This window comes from Pygocentrus nattereri, chromosome 19 (genome assembly GCF_015220715.1).
Source record: "Pygocentrus nattereri isolate fPygNat1 chromosome 19, fPygNat1.pri, whole genome shotgun sequence".
Classification (NCBI taxonomy): Eukaryota; Metazoa; Chordata; class Actinopteri; order Characiformes; family Serrasalmidae; genus Pygocentrus; species Pygocentrus nattereri.
The window spans coordinates 19,128,997-19,155,048 of NC_051229.1; the positions used below are offsets into that span (position 1 = coordinate 19,128,997).

The following is a 26,052-nucleotide window of genomic DNA, read 5'->3' on the forward strand; positions in this document are numbered from 1 at the left end:
GTAAATAGACTGCAAAAGAGAATAGTGTCATTTATTGAAGTTTTGTGACATGACATTATTGTATAACGTTATTTGCAACAAATCTGCAAAACCTTTCAAAACTTACCTCAATACATAGTGCTTGACAATGAAATACACTGCAAAAGATCAATATCATTGCATCCATAAATATGTAGCGTGCCCATTTTTTGCAAAGAAAACATACAAAACATTTTACAGGTCAACAACATAAAAGAAACAAATTTTGGCTGCCCCATATAAAATCGTATGCTTAGTCAAATAGATTTTAATTTATAAATGCACAATTTTAATGCACAATTACTGTTTATTTGCTGAATTAAAAAAAAACATAAAATGTGGCCTGTGCAAACGTCACATTTTATAGTCTGTTTTATTTTTTCCAATATGTTAAACCCAGCAAATCAATACAAATTGCTCACTAAAATTTAACTTAAAAATATCAACATAACACTATAAATTTATTTTGTTAGTGTCAGTAGAGGGTCCTGACAATTCTACTCTGAGTGATGGGCACATAATCTGATATGAGCTTACAGTGGAGCTTAGCCGTTGCAAATGTAGTAACTGCCACTTGTCTTTCCTTAGTCTATCACATTTTCAGTTTTGTTGTAAATGAACTTTACTGGGCAAACTTTGCACATATCATTCTCTCCAGTTTCACTGAGGGTAAAGTTAACGCTGGTCAAATGACATCCCTTGTTGATTTTCTAAGTGAAAATGAGTTAACACATCCTGTACACATAGCACATTTCTGCACATTTTAATGCATTAAATTAATTAATTACTGTTTATTTGCTGAATTTTACTTATAGAGAAAAACATGTGGCCTGTGCAAAAGTTTGGCACATTTTTTAAATGTTAAACTCAACAAATAAAGACAAACTGTGCACTAAAATCTGCAGAAAAGTGTGTTCTCTGTAAGGATGTGTTAACTCATTTTCAATTGGAAAATCATCTAAACATGCCATTTGACTGGGGGTGTCCAAACTTTTGCATATGACTGTATGAACTGTAGGAGAAACATCCGTGCATTCAAGGGCTACAATATAATATACTCAACAATATAATACTGAATACACAAGCCTATCAGTAGGTTGGCCAATATGATGCAGTGACTGTGTGTCTGTGCTTTTAGAAGAGACAGTTCATGCATTTGACGGACTTGCTCCCGTAATCCAGACACTCCGGCCCAATGCATTCACAGCAGGCGTTGTGGAACCAGCGATACTTTGAAGCGCCCATAGACTCACAGTACTGCTTACACTGCCGTATAGACAAACAGTCATCAAAGTAGACCACTGTGCACAGATTATCTATAACAGCAAGAGAAGAGAAGAGAAGAGAAGAGAAGAGAAGAGAAGAGAAGAGAAGAGAAGAGAAGAGAAGAGAAGAGAAGAGATATCACCAAAAGGAACCTCTCATGGAAAAATGTACCATTCACTCCACATTACATACAGTCCACATAAAGAAACCAAGCCACACAGCCCATTTGAAAATATCACAACTGTCACAGCCATGGACTCATTTGCATAAAACTGGCCATTCAGCCTAGAGCAGTTTAGCTCTGTCCATTCATGCTGAGGTCATATGGAATGCTGTTACTGCGGATTGCCTGGAGTAGTGTAGTAGTAGTAGTAGTAGGAATGGAGGATGTGGGGAAAACAGTTACACTGGCTTTGTACAGTGGCACTTTCATGCAACTTTAATTGCCTGAAACCCACATGAAACTAACTTGCACTTGAAGTTGCATAATGTAAAGCACATGCAACTCACTTGAAACTCTGTCATAACAGTTAGAACTGCGTCAACTTCGTGAAACAAGTTTCATGAAACAGCCAATCGAAATGCAAATAACACATCATGTCAAACAATACACTGAATAACATAAACGATCACTTTTACCACATCAATGGACAACAAAAGTGTAACATACACATGGATAAAAACATCAAGTATAAACTAAAGAGCCCTTGATAGATAAGACAGAGAAACAGGTGTAGACAATAGCAATGATGGCTTGAATAAAAACGACCTAGATTATTAAAATGCTGCATGTAAATTACACCTTGTAGATGAATTTATAGTAAGAATAAAATATTTTATCATAAAAATATGAGCTGCTAATTAGACTAATGCTTTTGAATCATTTGTAAATGTCAAGCTGCAAAATTATGTTGCAGACAACACACAACATGCAACTAGGTGCATGAATGTTTAGAAATGGCCGTGTAAAAATTAAATATGACTGTTCTGGGTACATAAACCACATAAGAAGTGAGCTTCTGGGAAAAAAAATGCCACAAAAGCCCTTTAAAGAGTGAGATGGGAAAACAGATTCACTGTCTCTGTGCTTATTCCAATTACAGGCCATTATATTACTCATCTCCTATTAAAGTCCATTTTTACATAAACACTGTGCTCAACCCATTCATTACAGCCAGCAAAGAAAGTAGAAGGAAGACCTATAATTTAAGCCTAAAGTGCAGTAGCTCATACAGCATCAAAACCTCTTTATTCCTTAGTGATGGTATCAGTCTAGAGTGAACAGACATAGGCTGGCATGACTGTACATTTTTAGATGGCTATTAATTGACAAGCTTAATCCATACTTCACTTAAACCGTGCATGAATAGTTGTATTGACCACATTGACTGATTAGCTATATTGGTTCCTAGCTCTTGATACTAAGTAGCTCCCAACTGACAACAGAAACAACTCACCTCTGTCTTCTAAACATGTTAAGTCAGAAGTCAGAAGAACTTTTGTTGTTTTGTAAGAATTGTCTCAATATACAGTGCCCTCCATAATTATTGGCACCCCTGGTTAAGATGTGTCAAAAGCCTTAAAATAAATTCAGTTTTTATTGTGGAAACATACTGTCACACTGAAAATTGTAGAAAAATGTAACCTTTAACTCAAGTAGAGTTTTAGGGGGAAAATAAAATCCCTGACTAAGAAATAATTTTTCTTCATAAAATCACCTGTTCCACAATTATTGGCACCCCTAACAATTCTTAGGAAATAAATGTAATTAAAGAATTTCTGTCACTTCTACAGTAGTTTACGAAGTTAATCAAAGTATGTAGGAACATTTAATTAGCAATTCACAACTTCCTGTTTCCCTGGGGTATAATTATGACGTGACACAGAGGCCATTTCTCTTCAACATGGGAAAGACAAAGGAACATAGCATTCAAGTAAGGCAGATGTGTGTTGACCTTCACAGGTCAGGCAATGGCTACAAGAAAATAGCCACTCACCTACACCTGTCCGTATCTACTGTCAGAGGAATTATTAAGAAGTTTAAAACAACTGGAACAGTGGTAAACAAGTCTGGACGAGGACGCAAGTTTATTTTGCCACCACACACAGTGAGGAGGATGATAAGAGAAATAAAAAGTTCTCCAAAGCTCACTGTTACGGAACTGCAACAAATGGTAGCATCTTGGGGTGACGAAGTCTCCAAAACAACCATCAGACGCTATCTACACGCCAACAAGCTGTTTGGGAGGCATGCACGGAAAAAACCTTTTCTCACTCACAATCATAAACGTAAACGTTTGGAGTTTGCTAAGCAGTACTGGGACTTCAACTGGGACCGTGTGCTTTGGTCAGATGAAACAAAGATAGAGCTTTTTGGCAACAAATGCTGTAAGTGGGTCTGGCGTAACACAAGAGCTGAGTATGCAGAAAAGCACCTCATGCCCACTGTGAAATACGGGGGAGGATCAGTGATGCTGTGGGCCTGCTTTTCTTCCAAAGGCCCAGGGAACCTTGTTAGGGTGCATGGCATCATGAATGCTTTGAAATACCAGGACATTTTAAAACAAAATCTGGTGGCTTCTGCCCGAAAGCTGAAGATGGGTCGTCACTGGGTCTTTCAGCAAGATAATGACCCTAAACATATGGCAAGATCTACACAGAAATGGTTGACCACACACAGAATCAAGCTCCTCCCATGGCCATCTCAGTCCCCAGACCTTAACCCCATTGAAAACCTGTGGGGTGAGCTGAAGAGGAGAGTGCAGAGGAGAGGACCCAGGTCGCTGGATGATTTAGAGAGATTGTGCAAAGAGGAATGTTCGAAGATACCTCTTTCTGTGTTCTCCCATCTTGTGAAACATTATAGGAGAAGATTAGGTGCTGTTTTGTTGGCAAAGGGGGGTTGTACAAAGTATTAACATCAGGGGTGCTAATAATTGTGGCACACATTATTTGATGTTAAACAATTATTTCTTAATGTGGGATTTTTTTCCTACTGAATAAATGCACTTGAGATAAAGGTTGGATTTTGCTCTTTTTTCCATCGTGGTCCTATATTATTTAAAAAAACCCTCAATTTATTAGAAGCTAAAGAACACATCTTAACCAGGGGTGCCAATAATTATGGAGGGCACTGTATGTATTTTCTAATTTATTTTATTTTCATATATTTGCCTCAAACTAACTGATAAAAATACAGGGTGGGCCATTTATATGGATACACCCAAATAAAATGGGAATGGTTGGTGATATTAATGTCCTGTTTGTGGCACATTAGTATATGGGAGGGGGGAAACTTTGCAAGGTGGGTGGTGACCATGGTGGCCATTTTGAAGTTGGCCATTTTGGATCCAACGTTAGTTTTCTCAATGGGAAGAGGGTCACGTGACACATCAGACTTATTGAGAATTTCACAAGAAAAACAATGGTGTGCTTGGTTTTAACGTAACTTTATTCTTTCATGAGTTATTTACAAGTTTCTGACCACTTATAAAATGTGTTCAAAGTGCTGCCCATTGTGTTGGATTGTCAATGCAACCCTCTTCTCCCACTCTTCACACACTGATAGCAACACCGCAGAAGAAATGCTGGCACAGGCTTCCAGTATCTGTAGTTTCAGGTGCTGCACATCTCGTATCTTCACAGCATAGACAATTGCCTTCAGATGGCCCCAAAGATAAAAGTCTAAGGGGGTCAGATCGGGAGACCTTGGGGGCCATTCAACTGGACCACTGAACCATTTCCCATTTTATTTGGGTGTATCCATATAAATGGCCCACCCTGTACAGTGTTTGTTGACTTACAGCGAGTCATACTGTGTCTACTTTGGTAAATCATGTATTTACCAAAATAGTTTGGGTGACTATTGATTTCCAGTGTTTGTTCACACTGTTAGCCTAACAGCTTTTAAGTAAAGACGCCAAACATGGCTGATTTACTGTATTTGGGTTAACTGGAAAATCATGTAAATTAGATTTTTCACCTAAATATTCCTTTAAAGAAATATTTACTTTTAAAAAAGGTCCACATTTTATGGTCTTTGTCCATTTTATCAGCTTCACTTAACAAGGAGTTGCTTTATAGTTTGTTATACACTGTAGTCCATCTGTTTCTCCTCACATTTTGTTATCCCCCTTTTACCCTGTTCTTCAATAGTCAGGACCCCCACAGGACCACCACAGAGCGGGTATTATCTGGGTGGTGCATTATTCTCAGCACTGCAGTAACACTGATGTGGTGGTAGTGTGGTAGTGTGCGTTGAGGTGGTACGAGTGGTTTAAACACAGCAATGCTGCTCGAGTTTTCAAACACTGCGTCCACTCACTGTCCACTCTATTAAACACTCCTACCTTGTTGGTCCACCTTGTAGATGTAAAATCAGAGATGATGGCTTATCTGCTGCTGCACAGTTTGTGTTGGTCACCCTCTAGTCCTTCATCAGTGGTCACAGGACTCATCCCAAATGACACTGTTGACTGGATGTTTGTTGGTTGGTGGACTATTCTCAGTCCAGCAGTGACAATGAGTTGTTTAAAAACTCCAGCAGCACTGTTGTATCTGATCCACTCAGACCAGCACAACAAACACTAACACACCACCATCACATTAGCGTCACTGCAGTGCTGAGAATGATCCACTACACAAATAGTAGGGGTACTCACCACTGAAGAACAGTGAAAGGAGGCTAACATAGTATGCAGAGAAACAGATGGACTACAGACTGTAATTGTAGAACTACAAAGTGCACCTATATAGTAAGTGGAGCCAATTAAAACAGACAATGAATGTAAATACAAGGACATGATCTTATGAAGTCACTTTCAGAAATTTTTATGTTCACACAGGACATTAAACTCACTTTAAAAAAGCAAGGAAATGTCATTCTCCATGATATGAGCCCTTCAAAATTTTCTATTGATCCTGGTACCTTTATCATAGTTGCTGTGGATGCTGCTGCCAGGCAACGAGATGTTCTGGTGCTGTTCATCCAGCGTCTCCAGGAAGGACACAAGGTTCTCATGGTGAGAAAGCTCCTCAGCCACGGGGAAGGAGACCACCATCATGTTAATGGGGGTGTCGCCCTCCGTGAGGGCCCTGAAGAGCGATGGGATTGGACGATGGAGATCCTCTACAGTGCTTTTGGAAGTGGGCGGGGTGTCACTGTAATTTCTGGGGTTGCACATGCCTGCATCAGCCATCAGAGGAAGAAGTACATGAATTATTAATATCAACATCTATATTTATCCCATCATGAAAATTCCCTTAGAATGCACTCTGCCTGTCAAAGATCTGGGGACACTGAGCTTTTCCAAGAAATGTGTTTGATACATGTTCCTTCTCCTGGTACCACTATCACAGCTGCTGTGGGTGCAATAACTTAATAACATATTGAAGGAGAATCCATACTGTTCAAATTTTCAGCATAATTCAATGTATAGATGAGAAACTTATCGACTTACATTTCTTTACAAGGGTAGTGATAGAAACTAGCGGTCATGAATATAGCCATTAATGTACTATTCATTGGTTTACAGTTTGAGCTTACAAAGCTGAGCTGGTGTTGAGCAGATTAAGCTCAAGAGTCCCTCTGAAATCCAGTGCCTTGATAAACCTCAGATCCTTGGCCCTTGTTCAGAAGGACTCTCAAGCCAGAGACCAAACAAGCTCATAGGAATCAGCCTCCTGCTTCATGAACTCATAAAAATGTCTGGAAGCAAAGTGACCTCACACAGTGTGATCAGTTCTAGCACTGAACACACTGTAAAATGTAGAGAAAGTTTCTACATATATTTTGCATTACTCCTTACTGCACTTTCTTATGAGACTTTTAACAAGTGTTGGTACATTCATACATGTTTTCTGGCAGTGTCCACCAATGAAATGTCTTTGGGAAATTGCAGCAGCTTTGTTGTCTCTGCTTTTAGAAATCTAATCTTCCTTTATATCCGGTTCTGGTCTCAATACTTAATTTCAAATTTCGTCAAAAAAACACAGTGTACATTTTTTCATTGTAAAACACACACCATGGCTTTTTGTACAAGCATGATATGTGCCCCCCTCCCCTCCACTCTGAGATTTTTCAACCAGTGCAGTTCAACAGCTGAGGTTTCAGAACAATGGCACCTGTGTTCACTAATTGTGGAATTAGTGTAGAATATCTCATCACCTAACATGTTTACAAGTTCAGTTATGTTTTCATGAGGGAATCTTAGTGTCTTACTAAGGTTTGCATCAAATCAATAAATGAATGATGGGTTTGTAAATCGGTCTTTACTGTTACCAGGGACTGAAGAAGTGCTTCAATTAAAATTGAATAAGCTCATTTTAGAGCTCAGTGGAAAAAAATCAGATACTGTATCTGCCATATACTCAAGATTTCAGTATCAGAAAAGAAAAAGTGGTATTATGTGCGAATTCAAATTTTGACTGGTCATAATTAACAAAGCACTACACATTGCAAGGCTAGGCTACAGCTTACTATCATGAACAGGCTGGCAAATTCTTCTCAAAGCTGAGGCTAAAGGAATGGACATTTTTGGTCAAACTATTCCGTTACAGAGAGATGGCTGCTTCTGGTTCATCTCAGCTAACACCTTCTTCTCTGTCAGAGAATGAGCTGGCACTGAAACGCTGTCCATATTAATCCCACTGCTAAAATGCTCTACGCTAGCACTCTACTATATTCGTTCTAACTGAGGTCCCACAGTTAAAAAAAACTATTTAAAAAACAAAGTATTCAGACCGTAGATATTTACAATGATTATGTTATGAACTAGTTAAACTCAAGTCATTAATTGAGACAGTAATACATTAAGTGTATAAATCTTCATTCATTCAGTGTTTTCTATTGGGATCTGACAAAAAATCACAAAATGTTAATTCTAAGCTTATTAAATAAATAAACTTTTTTTCATGTCGCTACCAAAACACAAAGAGTTTTAATCCTTATGTGGAGCCTTATTTTAGCCACACCTCTGCATTTTAGAGCAGGAAGTGTGACTGCATCCCTGGTCCTCATGGCCACATGGTGAGCAGTTAGATCCCATTGGTTTGAGGTAATTGTATCTAAAAGTCTACATAATCAGGGTGTAAGAATTGTCACTACCAAAACATTTGATAAAGTTTTAACAGTGTTGAGGTTTTAGTAGTGACAAAATGGAATGTTCACCCATTAGTTTAATAAAATAAACAAAGTTAAGATAAAAAGTCATGGAAAGCAAAAGGATTTTAGTTTAAATTTCAAGTTTGGAATTTTATGAATTATATTAATTCATGGACTTCATGCATTTTTTTTCAATATTTAATATTTGAGCAAGATTTAAATACAAACAACTTACACATCTCTGCAACAAATAAAACATAAAAACAAATGTTACAACTTCCTTCAATGAGCCCAGATTCAGTTTTTGGCCGAATCTAAGCAGATAATATATCCCAATATAATTCATCCTGCTGCTTTTGCCAGCAGCCATATTAGCAATAAATGCAAAGGAATCAGTTCCAATGGTAGCCATACATGGTCAAACCACAATGTTTGACAGATGAGGTAGCATGCTTCATATCATAATCAGTTCTCCTTTTCCTCTCCACACTCTTCGCTTGCCATCATTCTGGTTGATGTTTTGATTTGTTTTTTTTTTTTAGCTGTTTCGGCAAACTCTAATCTTGTCATCCTGTTTTTGTGTGCTGTTAAAAGGTAAACACCATTCCTGAATTGCGAGTCATTTGGCATAAACAGGTTTGTTATGTAAATAAATGTAAGGCATGCTACCATTCAGAACTTTGGAATCACCACTCAAACATTTGGAGTGATTACATGAAAAAATACAAAACAAATACAAAATTTGTTAAAGATATCTGTATAAAATGCTAATATTATAGTAGTATTCTACATTTTCATGTGTTTCAGTTAATTAGTAGGAAGCTGTCAAAGAAATGTGAAACGGTTGATGTGTCCAGAATGATGATCAGAGCTGCAGATGATCCTTCATGTTAATAATATGATGATCAAATCTCAGGGCAAGGAATTATTATAAATAGATAGTTTCAGTCTATTATTTCTCATTTAGTAAGTTATTGATGTTTTCAAACACATAAAATATTAAATAAAACATATTAAAATAGTTTCTAGTGTTATATAGTATTTATATCTAGACTACTTAAACCATTACTAAATAGAATAAAAGCAGTTATTTATTTGAGTGATTCCAAACTTTTGGACACTAGTAGCTAGGATGATCATAGCTCATGAAACATGGTGGTACTGACATACACAACTGCACTTATTGAAATGCACTGTATTGTATTGTAGTGTATTGTATTGCATTGTGCTGCATTTAACTCTGTTCTTTTTCTCTGGGTATCAACAAGGACTTTTTGTTTCTAGCAGTATCTGAGCTCAGGACTAGCTTTCTCTCTAACCTGTTGGTAACTAGCAACAAGCTCCAAAAACAAACTGAAACTGAAAATGGCTAGACTACAGAGAAGATACAAAGCATCTAGTGATATCTACTAGGTATCTATTAGTCAAATATCTTTGTCATCCATTAACATGCATAAAACCAAAGAGCTGTCAATTGAAATAAGTCTGAAGGTTGTGCACCCACACAGATTAGGAAAGGGTTATAAAGAATCAGAAGTCAGTTAAAATTACTGTTAAGGACAATCAGGGGCAATATCCAAAAAGTTTGAGAAGCATGGAACAGGGAAAAATTGTAAAAGGAAACATGAACATACTGCCTACACGTACAGCATGGAGGATGGTAAGACAGGCAAAGTGAAACCCAAAGGTCACAGTTTCAGAACTGCAGTTTAATTCAGCCACTGGCAGACATCACCTCCATGACCAGAAGCATCTGGAGAGGTTTCACAAAAGAAACCTTTCCTAAAGAGCAGAGCCTGAACTTTATAGAATGTCAAATCAATGAATGGAATCATGTGATGTGGTCAGATGAGACAAAAACTGAAGCTTTTGTTTATGTTTGGCGACTGCATGCAATGAAAAACAGCTGATATCCACTGTCAGATATGGTGGTGGATCATTGATGCTTTGGGGTTGGTCACAGGGGCTCTAGTGAATTCCACAAAACACCAGGAGATTTTAACCCAAAATCCACCTGCCTCTGCCAGAAGGCTGAACCTTTGCTGTGGGTGTACTTTTCAGCAGGATAATGACCCCAAACACACATAAAAATCCACACATAAATGCTTCAGTTGCAGTGGTCCTCTTAGTCTCCAGATTTAGGCCAATTGAAAATCTTAAGAAGACCCATGAATATCAAGGAAGTGGCAAAGTTCTGCATGGAGGAGGTCCAACATTGCTAAACAAGTGTTCTCCAACCTTGATTAGAAGTACGCAAAGCAGCTCAGTGCTGTTATTCTCTCTATGACGGGCTTCACCAACTTAATAATGGAAGAACCAATATTTTAAAAATATTTTTAAAAACCTACTGAACATATTTTTCCCCAAAACACAATTTAATATACATATTGGTACAAAACCTTGTATCTTCATTTTTGTCATTTTCCAGTTTTTGACATAATTTGAAAATATCTGTTACATTGTATGTAAATTTCATGATAAATAGACCAAAAGAAATAGCCCAAAATTACTTGGAAAAAAGGCTGGTTGTACTGACTTACACAAAAAATAATGTTGTATTTTTCCCTCTCCTGTAAAGTTACCATTTTGGAGATATGAGGTTTTGTCCCGCCAGCTGCAATATGTATATCATATAAACACTGTGTAGGCCCCGAAATATCACTCATTGCATATGTGGTTTATTTAATATACTTTATGATTTAAGCTCATTTTTACATGGGTTCCAATAATTCTGGAGCAGACTGTACATAAAGCACAGGACAATTTAAAGCGTCACTTTACTCTCATAGTCACTGTGATGGGAGTACTGAGCCAAAACAACAATTTTGATAATTTCCAGTTACTTGTATTACTCTGTGGGTTGTAAAAGAAAAAAGTCAAACTAAAACAAGAAACAAGAAGTCATATCATTGGAAACCTTGACTAGGTATTCCACATATGATGCTGTGAGTGGATCATATGTATATAACAGCAGTAAACCATAACTGCAGACTCCACACACTCAGTAATGTGGAGGAAGTGCTCTGTGTTATCATATCTGTGTTATTAATGTTCATGTTGTTCATTTGATTTTACTGCAGTGATCATTATCAACTCACCCACACAATCACAGCACTCCTCCCACAGCGTGCTCAGACACAGCATACACTCTTTACAGCAGGAACAGTTTCCCTCTGACGGGCGACACTGGCAAAGGCCCTACACACACACACACACACGCACACACAAAAACACATACACAAGGATGTACTTCATGTAGTAACATATATAAAATGGAAACGTTGAGTACATTTTAAGGGCTGGTAAGCAACACATGCACTTTAGCACATAAATACGGCCTTCAGCAAAAACCATCATACTACAAAATGCTGGTTGTGTCACTTCGAATTACATGGGTAAAGGAAAGACAAACATCAGCTGGTCCAAGAGTTGCTATGGATGAATAAAAGCGTCTAAAGGGAGGCCAGACAAGTCAGACACATAAATAAATCCCAGAGGGGAGTAAAAAGCGCTCCAGGAAAAAAAAAAAACTTGGAAATATCAGTGTAACTCTAGTATGTGTACACAGAGGTCAAATATGATGGAAATAAAAACTGTCGCACAGCTGAAAAAATGTCAAATCACCTAGTCAGGTCAGTGAATAGAGCCTGGGACACACTGAGAGAGAGAGAGAGAGAGAGAGAGAGAAGTGAGAGAGAGCAAGGAAGAGAGAAAGGAGCAAGAGAGAGGAGTGAGAGAGGGAGACAGAAGGAAAGAGTGGAGAAAGAGAGAGAGTAAGAGAAAGAAGAGAGGGTGTGTGTTCTGTGGTCAAAGGCAAGAGGCAGCCAGATGTGTGTGAGGTTGCAGTAGAGGCAGAGGAAATGAGAGCGATTTAGAAGACGTAAAGTTAACAACAAAGAGGGAAAGAAAATGGAGGGATGAATGAAAGTGAGTCTGTGTTAGTTGGAGACAGAAAACTGAAAACATCCACTAAGATATACAGTAAAGTAAGAAGGAGAAATCAAATGAAGCTCTAGATACAACACACTCGAGACCACTTTCTTCCAAAGAAAATGACCATCAACCTCTGAACATTCTCAAAGGATGTTTTGCTGATGGGCCTATCTGTGATTTTGGGCATTGTTTCAAGCCCTTAGAGCATCTATATGGGACCACACTTCAGTTCCACTCGTAACTATGTACTGTCACATGCAAAAGTTTGAACGGCCTGGGTCAAATGACATTATTTGTTGATTTACTACAAGAAAATAACATCATCCACAGGAAACAAACTAAATATGATATTATTAATTAATGCTAAACTAATATTAATCATAAATATTAGTTTCAATAGCTACTAGAAATCAGTATTAACTGTTACCCATAATTAAATTGAATTCTTTCATTCTACATATCTGCATAAATGAATCAGTTAGACATAAATAAATTGTTTATATACATGCATTGCTGCTGTTTGTAATGTGGAGCAAGGAGGCGGACGTACGTGCTGTGATAAGTGAGATTTATTAAGGGCAAATCCAAAATCAGGGTCAAGACAGTCCAGGGTCATAGAGCCAACACGGATTGAATGGGGGGCAGACATGACAGACAAACAATAAGCAGGTTCAAAGAACACAGCAGATAACACCAACACAACCAACACAACCAACATACATCAACCAAAGCAAACAAAGACCAGCCAAAAAACAAAGGGCAAACACAGGGCTTAATCACGACACCGGGAAGACAAGGGACAGGTGCAAACAATCGGGGCGGAGTTACAAAACAAGGGGCAGGACTACGGATACCAAAACAAAGAAGCACGTGGACTATACCAAAACACAAACACGTACAGGACTGGGAGGGGCCAATCGTGACACTGTTGGAACAAAACCTCTTATCTCCAAAACGAGAACTTCACATGAGAAGGAAAAACCACACTCTACTTTTTTCCAAGTAATTTTGGGTCGTTTATGATAGTCCATTCATCATGAGTTTTACACACAATGTAAAATTATGTCAAAAACTGAAAATCAACAAAAATGGAGAGGATTTGTTCAGACAGCAGTGATTTTATATACATATTCATGCACAACCATCTCTAGGGTTTACAGAGAATGGTCCGAAAAAGAGAAAATATCCAGTGAGCGGCAGTTGTGTGGACAAAAATGCCTTGTTGATGTGAGAGGTCAGAGGAGAATGGGCAGACTGGTTCGAGATGATAGAAAGGCAACAGTAACTCAAATAACCAACCAAAATCTCTGAAGAATGTTTCCAACACCTTGTTGAAAGTGTGCCACGAGGAATTAAGGCAGTTTTGAAGACAAAAGGGGGTCCAACCTTTTACTAGCAAGGTGTACCTTACAGAGTCACCGGTGTGTGTGTGTGTGTGTGTGTGTGTGTGTGTGTACAATATATATATTATATATATATAAAACAAGCTGGCATGTATGTTACATAATCTCTGGTAGCATTTTTTAAAGGTAGTATAACATAACCCTGTTAAATACCATATAGCTGACGGAGAAGCGGCTTAGAAAATGGATGGATGGATGGATTTTTCTTACACACAAGTGTCTTAGAACACAGTGAGAAACACCAAATCCATGTACAAAACAAGGACATTCTTCAAATACCTATTAGCTATTCACACTCACTGTTATTTGGATCGAAGCTCAAATAGCCTGTGATTGATCAAAGAGAAGAGGGAACATGCTGTCTTTAAGACTATTAAAGCCAGCAGGTTTACTTTTTCATTTGGCCAAAAACTACATGCATGCTTTTAGAGACGTCTCCTTCATTCCTTTCAATGTAGAAAGCTGCTAGATTTGTTGGGTGACTTTGTGATCATTAATGTGGGCAGTGACTGTGGAACGCTTGGCCTGTGTCCATGTATAGCCTACGCTGCCCATCAAAAGTGTGGAGATACTAGTGTAATGAAGTGCCTCTGTGGTCAATATTCAGTTAGACTTTTGACATTTTAGGTGTGAAAAATTTCTTGATTCTGCAGAGCTTTCATTATATACTGCACTGGTTAGCTTGCCTCAGAAAAATGCCAATTATATTTCCACAATAGCATGCAGGTATGTGTATTCGGACTCATTTTGATATTTGAGTATCCAAAAAAGCTTATAAATGCAAATTCGTTTACCTGCAGGAAGAAAAAACATTTTTCACCTGATATTAATGTATCATAAAACACAAACAACTGCTGTACTGGTGTTAGCATGCAAAAATATTCAGTGGCATGAAGGATAAACTTCTGAAAATGTCTTATCAGGTAAAATAACCAAGGAGAATCTTTTACATACTTTGCTTGAGTAACAGAGGTTGGTTCTTACAATGAGCTAATGTGTTACCACTAACATGGTCATGACTCTACAAGTGTTCTCAGTGTTACTTTGACCCCTGGTCTAGACTCAATCTGTCCAGGGCTCGCTTTTGACTCGCCTCTAGTGGTCCTGACTGCAACTGCATTCTGTATTCTGAATACATATTGCCAAAACTTGTATTGCATTACCAACCATGGGAATATTTGACTGCTTCATGATGATCAACATGTCTTACTTTGTATAAACAGCAGGTTTTGGACAATTTGCAAAGATTCCAACAAAACTCTTCTGGCCCACAGGTGGTGTAAACACCTGAAAGGGTAAATGCTAAGTGCTTAACATCAATTAACAAATGTTAACATCATAACAAAGGGATAAAATGGGCAGGGTACAGCATTATTCCCAAGGTACACTCTCCAAAAAAGGGTACTGTCACTGGGGCAGTACCCCTTATGTCACTGGGGTGGTACCCTGAAGGGTACATCTCAGTACCTTTAGTTAGAGAACATTACAGTACCATAACCACTGAAATTTTCTAAGTTGTATTGACTCCAAACACCCCGTCTCATCTCCAGGATTTTTATTTTATAGTTCTGTTTTAAGACATTAAAACAGGTACACAATTTATGTTATGAAAATTTACTAATGCATAATTTTCACCTGGAAAAAAAATATTTACGGTACACAATTTGACCTTAAAACCAATGTATCTTTGAAGGTTTATGCACACTGTTTGTACCTGCACAGAACATTTATTTCTAACAGTAAAGTAGGGCTTCTGTTCTGCAGTTTTACAAAGACATATGATCTGCACTGTTCAAAATGCAAAGTCATTGCAAACAGACAAAGGAAACACGCCGGTAACATTTTTGAGAAGCGAGGTGTCTCCAAATTTTTGACTTCTGGAAGTTCATGCCAGTGTTTTGAAGAACTGTCTTCTGCTGGCACACAGGGAGATTAAAGAGATTGTTAGGAACAGAGCTCAGATATGTCTGAAATGTGGAGAGAGAGAGAGAGAGAGAGAGAGAGAGAGAGAGAGAGAAAGAGAGAGAGAGCGAGAGAGAGAGCATTCCATAAAGAGGTAGGTCACAGCTTTTAGTATGGGTGGGTACAGAGAGGGAAGACGAAAGCAAACACCTGGAGAACACAACACTACTTTCCTCTTTCTCTGTGTGTGTGTGTGTCTCTCTCTCTCTCTCTTGCTCATTCTCTTAAGAAACACATGTTCACCATAAACACAACATCCCGACAGAGATCTGACTCACACTGTCATTACAGATGCACCACACACACCCACACACACGCACACACAGCTGATAATCATCTGATAATGACCTTCATCCTCCCATGTGGTTCAGTATCATAACACCGAGTTATGAGACAAATGTCAGACACCCGCTTGTAGAAAAACAATGGAGAGAACTGAACAGTAGCTCATCCACACAGTATATGATTTTCTAAATGCTCCACAAGGTTTCAGAAATGTGTGTTTATTAATAAAGTACAAATCTTAAATTCCTATAAATAATCCGTCTGATACAGTTTCACGATCAACTGACCATTACTAACCACTGAAGTTGGAACATCAGCCATGGGAGAAAAAAACCTCAAAATCTGTTCGCAAGAAGTTCAACATGAAAGGGACCATCCTCATCTGCCTCCTGTCATCATCAAGCTTTCTTTCCCACAACAACAGCTGCTAAGACCGAATGCATCTGTGGATGGAACATGAGTAGATCAATTCAACGCACCATGACATTTCAGAATTCATCATGAATCAGCTTATTTTTAACTCCATTATATTGGTGCAGTTTGAAATTATTTGCATTATTAAATAAAAATAATACACCAACGGTTTCTGGGGGGCTGATTTTTAAACCTGAAAACCAAGTGAAACTGTGCATTACCAGCACAGATGGCACAAAGTGTGCATGATGACCTCCTGATTTTGTGTGAAAGCGGGAATGGAAAGTTGGTGGGGGCACTTATAACACTTTCTCTCGTTTCATCTAGTGTTGTTTCAAAATTTGAAAAGAAAAAAAAGTTTACTTTAAGTGGTTACCAAATAGATGAAACACAGTGTACAATTTTCAAGCCATCTATTAAAGTTAAGATGTTAAAAAACAACAATACAAACCTGACAGAGTGAAGTTGAGCGACCGCTGCAGGGATGGAAAGGAAAAAATTAAACCTGTTCTGTGGTGTTTGGGTCTGTAGCCTGATAGGCTACCTTATCGTTAGCTTAGCTAGCAGGTTACAGACCCAAACAGTGCCACCCATCACAGCAGGTTTGATTCTGAAAACTGGTGCTCTGTTGACACAAATCTAGATGATAAAATGTTTAAAAGAGTGAAAGTAGAGTGCCAGTAAGCCAAAATCAAACCTATTCTGTGGTTTTAGTTAGCAGACAAACGTGTCACACCGCAACACAGGCTTGGTTGTAGCTAACTGATGCTAAAATGACAGCCGCATACAGGTTAGCGCAGATTGGTGAACAAACTGGAATGTAAAAAATCTCACTGAAAGATTTTAAAGGTCTGAGTTTAACCTAGAACTGACAAACATTTAAGTGAATCACTGTTAGTTTAGTGCTTACAAAGTAAGTTTTGCCCAAGTTTTGATATTTAGGCTCAAACTGAGGGCCTCACTGTCATAGTCATGGCTCGCTACCAATACCATCAGATTGCCCACGTCTATGCACAAATGCTCCACAAGGCCCATTGTTCAGGTGTCTGAGATGAACACTAGCAACACAAAGAAAGTGTACACTAGCAGAAAGCAGGCTTGAGAAAGTGCTCTCCCCTGAGAGGACGTGCACTGCCTTGCCCCACAAACCATCTGTGAGTCTTTAAATGACTGCAGCCCCACCCACACATGGGGGCTGAGCATATCCAGCTGGAAACACAAACACACACACACACACACACCGTCCCAGTAGAGTTGCTCTATCTCTGTCTCTCTTGTTCTCTCTCTGGCTTTCTTCGCTCATGTAAATCCTTCTCTGAACTATTCTATCTCTCTGTATCTCTGTCTCCTGGCAATAAGCCCCGAGTCTGGATAGACCGGGGAGACCACCAGGAGCCAACAAGTACCCTTTCACCTTCACTCAGTTCCCTCCCCCAAATCCCTCTCTTTCTCTCCCTCATTCTCTTTAAAAAACAACATGAGGGTAACATAAGCTGGACTGTGGTGGGGGCAGCTGCAGTGTTGCAACTCTGCAGCGTGTAACCCTTAGAGGTCTAGAGTTAGCGTCATTTTGTACTATTTAAATGTAATTACATGATAACATAGTTAGTTAAGTCATTAAGTATGTTTATATTCTGTATGGTCAACTTTCAATCTCAAATGACATGAAAAAATAATGAAACAAAAATATGGCAAAAAAATACACAATAAATATAATACCACTCTAATGTCCAAATCACCATTTTATTAATATAAAAAACAGCTGAAGATACATAAATAAGTTGATTCAAATATTACTCTGACCTCAGCTGACTGGAATAAATGTCAGATGTGTGCTGAATGATGTCAAGAACTGAACACAATCCTATATTAACTGAGAAAGCTGTACACACTGAGATTTTCCAAACAGGCTAAGGTCTGTTCTGATGGGCTATTTTGTCTTGTACCTCATTCCAAAAGCAGTTCAGGCTGAAACACTACTTATAACTTCAGCACAAATGGGCAGGGCTAAACAGCTAAACACTAAATAGGAGGATATATGTCATCACAAAAACACACACACATTTTCTAAACCGCTTATCCTTCTGGGTCGTGTTGCTGGAGCCTATTCCAGTGGTCATTGGGCAGAAGACAGGATACACCCCAGACATATCCATTCACACACACACACTCACACCTAGGGGCAATTTAGCATGTCCAATTGGCCTGACTGCATGTCTTTGGACTGTGGGAGGAAACCCGAACACCCAGAGGAAACCCACCCAGACACAGGGAGAACACAGAGAGGATGCTGGTCACCCGGACAGGGAACCAAACCCAGGCCCTTCAACTGTGAGGCAATAGCGCTACCCACTGCAATAGAAACTTGAGCAATGTCTACATACTACATCAAGTTCTTTTATTTAAAAGAAATGTGGTAAATTTGTTTTTCCAAGATATGGGCCCTTTAATAAAATTAGCATTCAGAATGCCTCACATTTAAACAATGCTCATCCAATCTTGAGGCAGAAAATGTATCAAGAAATGTCTGTTAATATATAATTACAGTAAATTACAGTATATCACTTACTGGTGTTCCCAAAAACTTGAAATATTGGATAAAACGTTATAAAATGTCTTCCGCGGCCAGTTTTCTGGACATGGATTATCATAGTCTTGTACAAAGATGCAATGTCAGTGGTGAATGACCATTGGAATTTTTTTTTTTTAGTCAAAGATTAGCAACAAACCAGCAACAAGTGTACTATAGTATTTCAAGCCACGCAGTATGTGTGATATTAAATAAAATAACTATTATTAATATGACAAGTAATTCTAAACATTTGAACAGTAGTGTGGATTTTTAGGTTTAATGCTCCAGCCGTGGCACATCTTTAAAAAGGCTATGAGAATCTACAAGTGCAGTGATTTGTTTTTCACATAACGCACAATAAAACAGAACTAGCCTGGGCCAATTATGCTCTCAGTTATGTGGAACCTCTTCTTGACTTCCACCTCATGAAATATTCAGCTTTTTCTTAGTATATCTAGAAAATCCCATAACACAGCCAACTCAGCCAAGCATACTTCACAACAGTTGAAAGAGACAGAAAAACTGAGAGAGAGAGTCAGAGAGAGACACTGAGAGAGCAAGAGTTGCATAAAGAGAGACATACAGAATTAATCAGTAGCTGCTGAGCCACAGAGAGAGAGAGAGAGAGAGAGAGAGAGAGAGAGAGAGAGACAGAGAGAGAGAGAGAGAGAGAGACAGATTACAATCAGGACTGATACTTGCTCAGCCAGAGCAACAGCAGTACAGCTCTTTTACCCAAGAGATTCTATCACAGAACAAAGCCTGAAGGAAATGGACCCCCCCCCCCTACAAAATCCAGCCACAAACTGAATATGATAAACACTCTCAGTACCAGCCTGCTGTGTCTACAGTCATCCTTAGAATTCACTGCAAGGTCAGAAAAATATATACAGAATGCAGAAAAATAAAGTAATATTTATACATACAATGCATGCAAAGGTTTGGGTACTCCCAAACCTTTTTATATATATATATATATATATATATATATATATATATATATATATATATATATATATATATATATATATATATATATATATATATATATACACACACACACACACAGTGGGGCAAAAAAGAATTTAGTCAGCCACTGATTGTGTGATTCTCCTACTTAGAAAGATGAGAGAGGTCTGTAATTTTCATCATAGGTTCTAAGATCTCATCCCGTGGGGTCAAAATTATCATGAGAACGGTGAACAAAAATCCCAGAACTACACGGAGGGACCTGATGAATGACCTGCATATATGGATGTTATGTTACAGAGTATTGAGTTGAACTTTTGTTATTGACCAAATACTTATTTTCCACCATAATTTACAAACAAATTCTTTTAAAATCCTACAATGTGATTTCCTGGATTTTTTTTCTCATTTTGTCTCTCATAGTTGAAGTGAACCTATGATGAAAATTACAGACCTCTCTCATCTTTCTACGTAGGAGAACTTGCACAATCAGTGGCTGACTAAATACTTTTTTGCCCCACTGTGTATATATATATTTTTTTTTTTTCTCTTTTCTGCAGTGAAAAGAAATAAACACAGTCTTTGCAACAAACTATTTTGTTGTTTTCCAAAAGCTTCAGACTGGAAGTTGATGGTGTATTCTGAGGCATGTTTTGGATGACTGTCCTGTTGCAAAGGCCAGCCTCTTATCAGCTTCAGCTTCTTGACTGACAGTGTCATATTTACTTGTAGAATCTGCTGATATTTATTGGAATCCATTATTCCATCTATCTGTGCAGCACTTCCTCTGCCACTACCTCCAAAGCATAGATCTACCACCCTGCTTACAGGCAGACAAGGTGTTCTTTCCATCACATGCTGCTCCCCGCCACAAACATACCTTGACTGTGATCAAAGAGTTTAGCTTTTACTTCACCAATCCACAGCACTGGTTTCCATGTTTCTGGATTATCTAGATGTTGTTTTGCATACTTCAGATGTTGACTTTTGTGATGAGATCACAGGGTAGATTACCATCTGATGGCTGTTCCATGCAGGTTGTGTTTCTGTACAGTAGAATGATGCACCATCACTTTTCTGTCAACGAAACCTTCCTGTAAGTCCTTTGCTGTCATAGGGGGTTTTGCTTTACCTTTCTGGCCAGCATACAAGCAGCTCTTTCTAAATGTTTTCTTGGTCCTTCAGATGTTTCTCCACAGTTCCTCTTAACTGCCATTTCTTAAGTCCTTAAATGGCCAGGGCCCACCAGCAGACCCAGTTTTTTTTACACACTTCTATAACATAAGAATTGTTGAGCCAGTTTGAAATGCAGTCCACATAATTACTGAATAATAAGTCTTAATATGTACCAGATCTGAGATATAAGGGAATACAGACATTTCAGATTTCTTTTTATATCATTCACTGCTTCTATAGACATCAACTAGCTTCATTTTCAGGTCCACAGCCAGCAACTTACTGGAGTGGTTGTGGAGTGTCAGCCCAAGGCTTGAATAGTCAGGGAATGGATTACGCTCTAGTATTTCAATTAGCTAATAATCCTTATTGACAATTCTTGACCTGCTTAATTGAGTCAATTAAGAGGTAATGAGTCAAGCTGTATGACTCAAATGGAAGGGTGTCTGAATTTTAACACAAGCCACAATTCCTATTTTGTATACATAAAATTACTGTTGTATTGATTTATATTCTTTTAAGTAAATCAAATCTAAAATTAATTATGCATTTACATCTGCAGAAAAAAAATGATTTACTAAAATAGTTTGCAGCCGAGGTTGTGTTTACTTCTTTTCACTTCGACAATCATTTTTATTTACATTGGTCACCAGTTAATGACTGTACTCACCTCATACTTAGACTCATTGGATATACTATCAGAAACACCTACTATATAGGTCCACTTTGTAGATTTACCATTACTGACCTGTTGCCCAATTTATCTGCCACAATCCACCCTGTCCAGCAATGGAAAGGGACTAACATAGGACCACCACTGTCATACCTCTGGATAAAGAGAGGCTGGCCTGCTATCTGCAGGAACTGCACATGCATGATGGTCCTGGTCTTGAAGCTCCATAAACCCACCTGTAAGAGGCACTTGCTGACGTCACTGGCGCACAGTGCTTTGTTGCAGGCGGAGGAGACGCTGATGAAGGACAGGAGGATCAGGAAGGAGGCGCAGGCTGAGAGGAGGAAGAACACAGCCCTCATCCTCATCACTCCAGCACCTACAAGACCACAGAAAAACCCACTCACACACTGAGACAATCGTTCATGATCGAGCGAACTTAACTAAAGCATAATGATTCTTCATGACAGTGAAGAGCCAACATCTCCAGTTCTGAGAGGACAGACGGACAACAGTGTTCACTAAAGAAGGGAGATGAAAAATAGAGCTTCATTTCCATCTACAAGCTGCAGACACAACAACGAGGGAAATAAACAGATCAGCTTTACTTATTCAATATACACACTTACAGATGGTTCTTCAGGTGTTCTTTAGTAAAAGCAATGGCTTTATTTAGAACCATGAGGTCGATATAAACCAATTCATGCTTAAATGGTTCTCTGCATGTTCAAATTGATGGAGAAGGTGCTGCATATGGTTTTTATAGAACCAAAAGGCTTCTTCTACATGCTTAAAACAAGTTGGTTGCAAGGCTGCAAGGGTTCTTTAGTTAAGGAATTTATTTTATTTAGCACAGTAAGTTGGATAAAGAAGCACTTCACGCTTAAATGTTTTTCTGAATGGTGAAATGGTTCTTCAGATTGATGGAGAATGTCCTGCATATGGTTCTATATAGAGCACTTTTTTAATGGCTCTTCAAGGCTTCTTTAGTAAAGGGAATGGCTCTATATAGAACCATGAGTTTGTCATAGAACCATTTCATGCTAAAATGGTTCTCTGCATGGTGAAATTGTTCTTCAGATTGATGGAGAACGTGCTGTATGAGGTTCTATGTAGAACCTTTTTTTGAAAATGGTTGTTCTATGCTCTTAAAAGAGATGGTGCTTCAAAGGTTCTTTAGCAAAGGTAATGGTTTTATTTAGAACCATGAGTTTGATATAGAACCATTTTTGGCTAAAACTGTTCTCTGCACTGATGGAGAATGTGTTGCATGTGGTTCTATCTAGCATAAAAAAGGTTCTACTATACACTTAACAAAATGGTTCTTCAAGGATTCTTAAGTAAAGGTAATGGTAAGAACTGCAAGTTTGACATAATTTTTAATGTTTTCTATTTAATGCTTAAACAGTTCTTTGCATGGTGAAATGGTTCTTCAGATTGATGGAGAAATTTGCTGCAAGTGGTTCTATATACATGCTTTTTAAAATGGTTCCACATAGCACCAAAAAGGGTTCTTTTATATACTTGAAAAAGATGGTTCTTCAATGGTTCTCTAGTAAAGGGAATGATTCTATTCAGAGCCATTCGTTTTATATAGAACCTTATACAACGCTTTCTTCAACAATCTGAAGAACCATTTCACCATACAGAGAACCATTCAAGCATGAAATGGTTCTTCAGACTGATGAAGAAAGCGTTGTATAAGGTTCACCAAAAAGTGTTCTTCCATTGTTTAAAGCTTGACACTGTAACAGTACCAGAACCCTTTCCATAAAATGTTCTATATAGAACTCCTTCAATGTGAAGAACCTTTTCACAATGCAAACTATTCATTCTGTACTATTCACTATTCGTTCTATGCAAACTCTGAATAGAATCATTCCTTTCCTAAAGAACAATGCTTTTTAAGTGTATACTGTTAGATTTGTAGCCTTATTACGCATTAATTACGCTTTTATAGAGCATTAATTACGCTAGGCAACAGTTCCACGATGCAGCACAGTCAGATTTAACGCTCAGCTCCACAGATGCTGCTAGATTAACCATCAACGTTCAAAGCAGAATCTACTGAGAGCGCAGATAACTTCATTAAGCTAATCAGTCACCCAGATGGATTTCGAAGACGTCCTTTAAAACGTGGTTTCAGCTGTAGGTTAACTCACTCACGGTCACTGAGTTTTTCCCCTTTGAGGCTTTAGCACAGTGACGCACTACAGCAGCTTTAGCACAGTCCAGTTCGGAAAGTTTCTGCAGCGCTCAGCCGTCACTGAAACCAGAAACAACAAGCACGAGCCGGCTTACCGTGTGTGTCCGGGACCCGTTCTTTGTCTCAGTGGTGTTTTTTTTTTTTATCTTGGCAGTGGTGGTCTCTTTGTCCTGCCCCACTCTTGGGTAGGATCACAACGGGAGTTTGGCCAAAGGAGGCACTCCCTACACTGAGAGAGCAGCGAGCAGTTCTCCTGCAGGACGCCGAGGCTCTGTGGCCGTGTCCCAATATACGCACTCGGTTTCTAGAGCACTCAGGCAGCGCGTAGAACTCTGATCGCCGATGCGTCACAATTGGTGTTCTAGACCAACCAATAAGAGGAGGTCAGAATTCCACATATTAACTAAGTGTTCCAAAACACAAGAGCCGCTATTTCTGAACGTGGCCACAAATTAATATATTGCTGCCACAAATTACTACACTGAGGTCACAAATTACTATTTCTTTACTGAGGCTACAAAGTCACAAGTTAAGAATAAGAGACCCTTATTAGTCCCACAACAGGGAAATTTCACCTCCGCATTTAACCCATCCGTGCAGTGACACACCACATACACTCTAGCACGCATGCGCACACACACACACACACACACACACACACACACACACACACACACACACACACACACACACTAGGGGGCAGTGAGCACACTTGCCTGGAGCGGTGGGCAGCCCAATCCGCAGCACCCGGGGAGCAGTTGAGGGTTAGGTGTCTTGGTCAAGGACACCTCAGGCATGTGCTATCGGCTCTGGGGATCAAACCGATGACCTTCTGGTCACGAGGCTGGTTCCCTAACCTCCAGCCCATGACTGCCCCAAGTTATGAGAAACTTTACGCATAGTCTTACTTTAGTCCTTTGTAGCTATGCTTCATTATAAAATAATCACCATTTCTCTTCAGGGGCTCCGTCCTATGGAATACCAGTATGCTTTGCAGGGCTCAAGCGTCTGTATTAGGTCCAGTAAGCATAGTCACACAATTAGTCCACTGCAAAATTTATCAGGTCACCCTCTACCACATCCATCATTGGTCACTTATACAGACCAAACTTGATTTGGGTGGCGTATTATTCTCAGTACAGCACCGAGACTGACATGGTAGTGCATTTGGTACCAGAGTATCAGGCATGTAACGCTGTTCCTGGGGTTTGAGTGAAAAGTACAATCTCTGAAATTTTAACATGAATTTCAAATTTTCTTAGTATTTATTATGTTCAAGACTTGCTTTAATCACAGCGTGCATTGACTAGCGCAAGAAGCCTCTGATGAGATCAAATCCACCCGAGAGTCCGAGGTCCTGCACTCGTTAAATCTTCAATTAAAATGTAAAAGAAAGTGAAGAATTTTTAATATTTATTCTATTACTATATTTTAAATTTGACAAAACTCCTAAAACTCTCATTTTGTAGTTTAAATGAAACAAAATGTAATGTCTCAGAATTTTACACCTCACTGTACGTGTGTGTGTGTGTGTGTGTGTGTGTGTGTGTACATATATATAAAATCTATGGCATTCCAGCAGAACTAGGCTTGCTTGTGGTAAAAATATTTACAGTTGATAGTGATATCCATGTTTTGGAGCATTTCAGAGAAGCGAGAAATATCACAATGAACACATTCTGGATTTCACAACCAATAAAATTTATTCAATTATATATTACAATTATGTACATTATCATGTAACAAGTAAATATTAAAATAGACATATTTTTAGAACCATCGTTCAAAAGGCATTATGTTGTAAAAAATAGGTTTTGTTTTGTTGTGGTCTCACATTAAAACTGTAAAAGTAAGTTGTCTTTTTCTATTGAGAAGACACAACAATCTGGTTTCTCTTAATGTGCGCAAGACACAACAGACAACACACAAGAAGTGAGTGTTACTAAGAGACGACAAAAGGCGGGAAAAAGCAGAACCACTTACATAAACCTCACCACAGTATAGCTTTCCAGAAAAGAAGTACAAACCTGCAACGCATGCACAGCATTGAAATCACAAGTCAAAAAACACCTG

The 26,052-nt window shown here is 38.6% G+C and overlaps 1 protein-coding gene across 1 annotated transcript; it reads right to left on the minus strand.

Moving 5' to 3' along the window:
- Positions 1-907: 907 nt before the first annotated feature.
- On the minus strand, positions 908-24,276 carry twsg1a (twisted gastrulation BMP signaling modulator 1a). The gene is made up of 5 exons (XM_017722453.2): positions 24,075-24,276; positions 22,010-22,152; positions 11,485-11,584; positions 6,212-6,469; positions 908-1,334 (listed from the first exon to the last, which is right to left on the minus strand). The coding sequence occupies exons 2-5, from the start codon at positions 22,139-22,141 to the stop codon at positions 1,153-1,155; spliced, it is 672 nt and encodes a 223-aa protein (XP_017577942.1). The 5' UTR covers positions 22,142-22,152; positions 24,075-24,276; the 3' UTR covers positions 908-1,152.
- Positions 24,277-26,052: the final 1,776 nt, after the last annotated feature.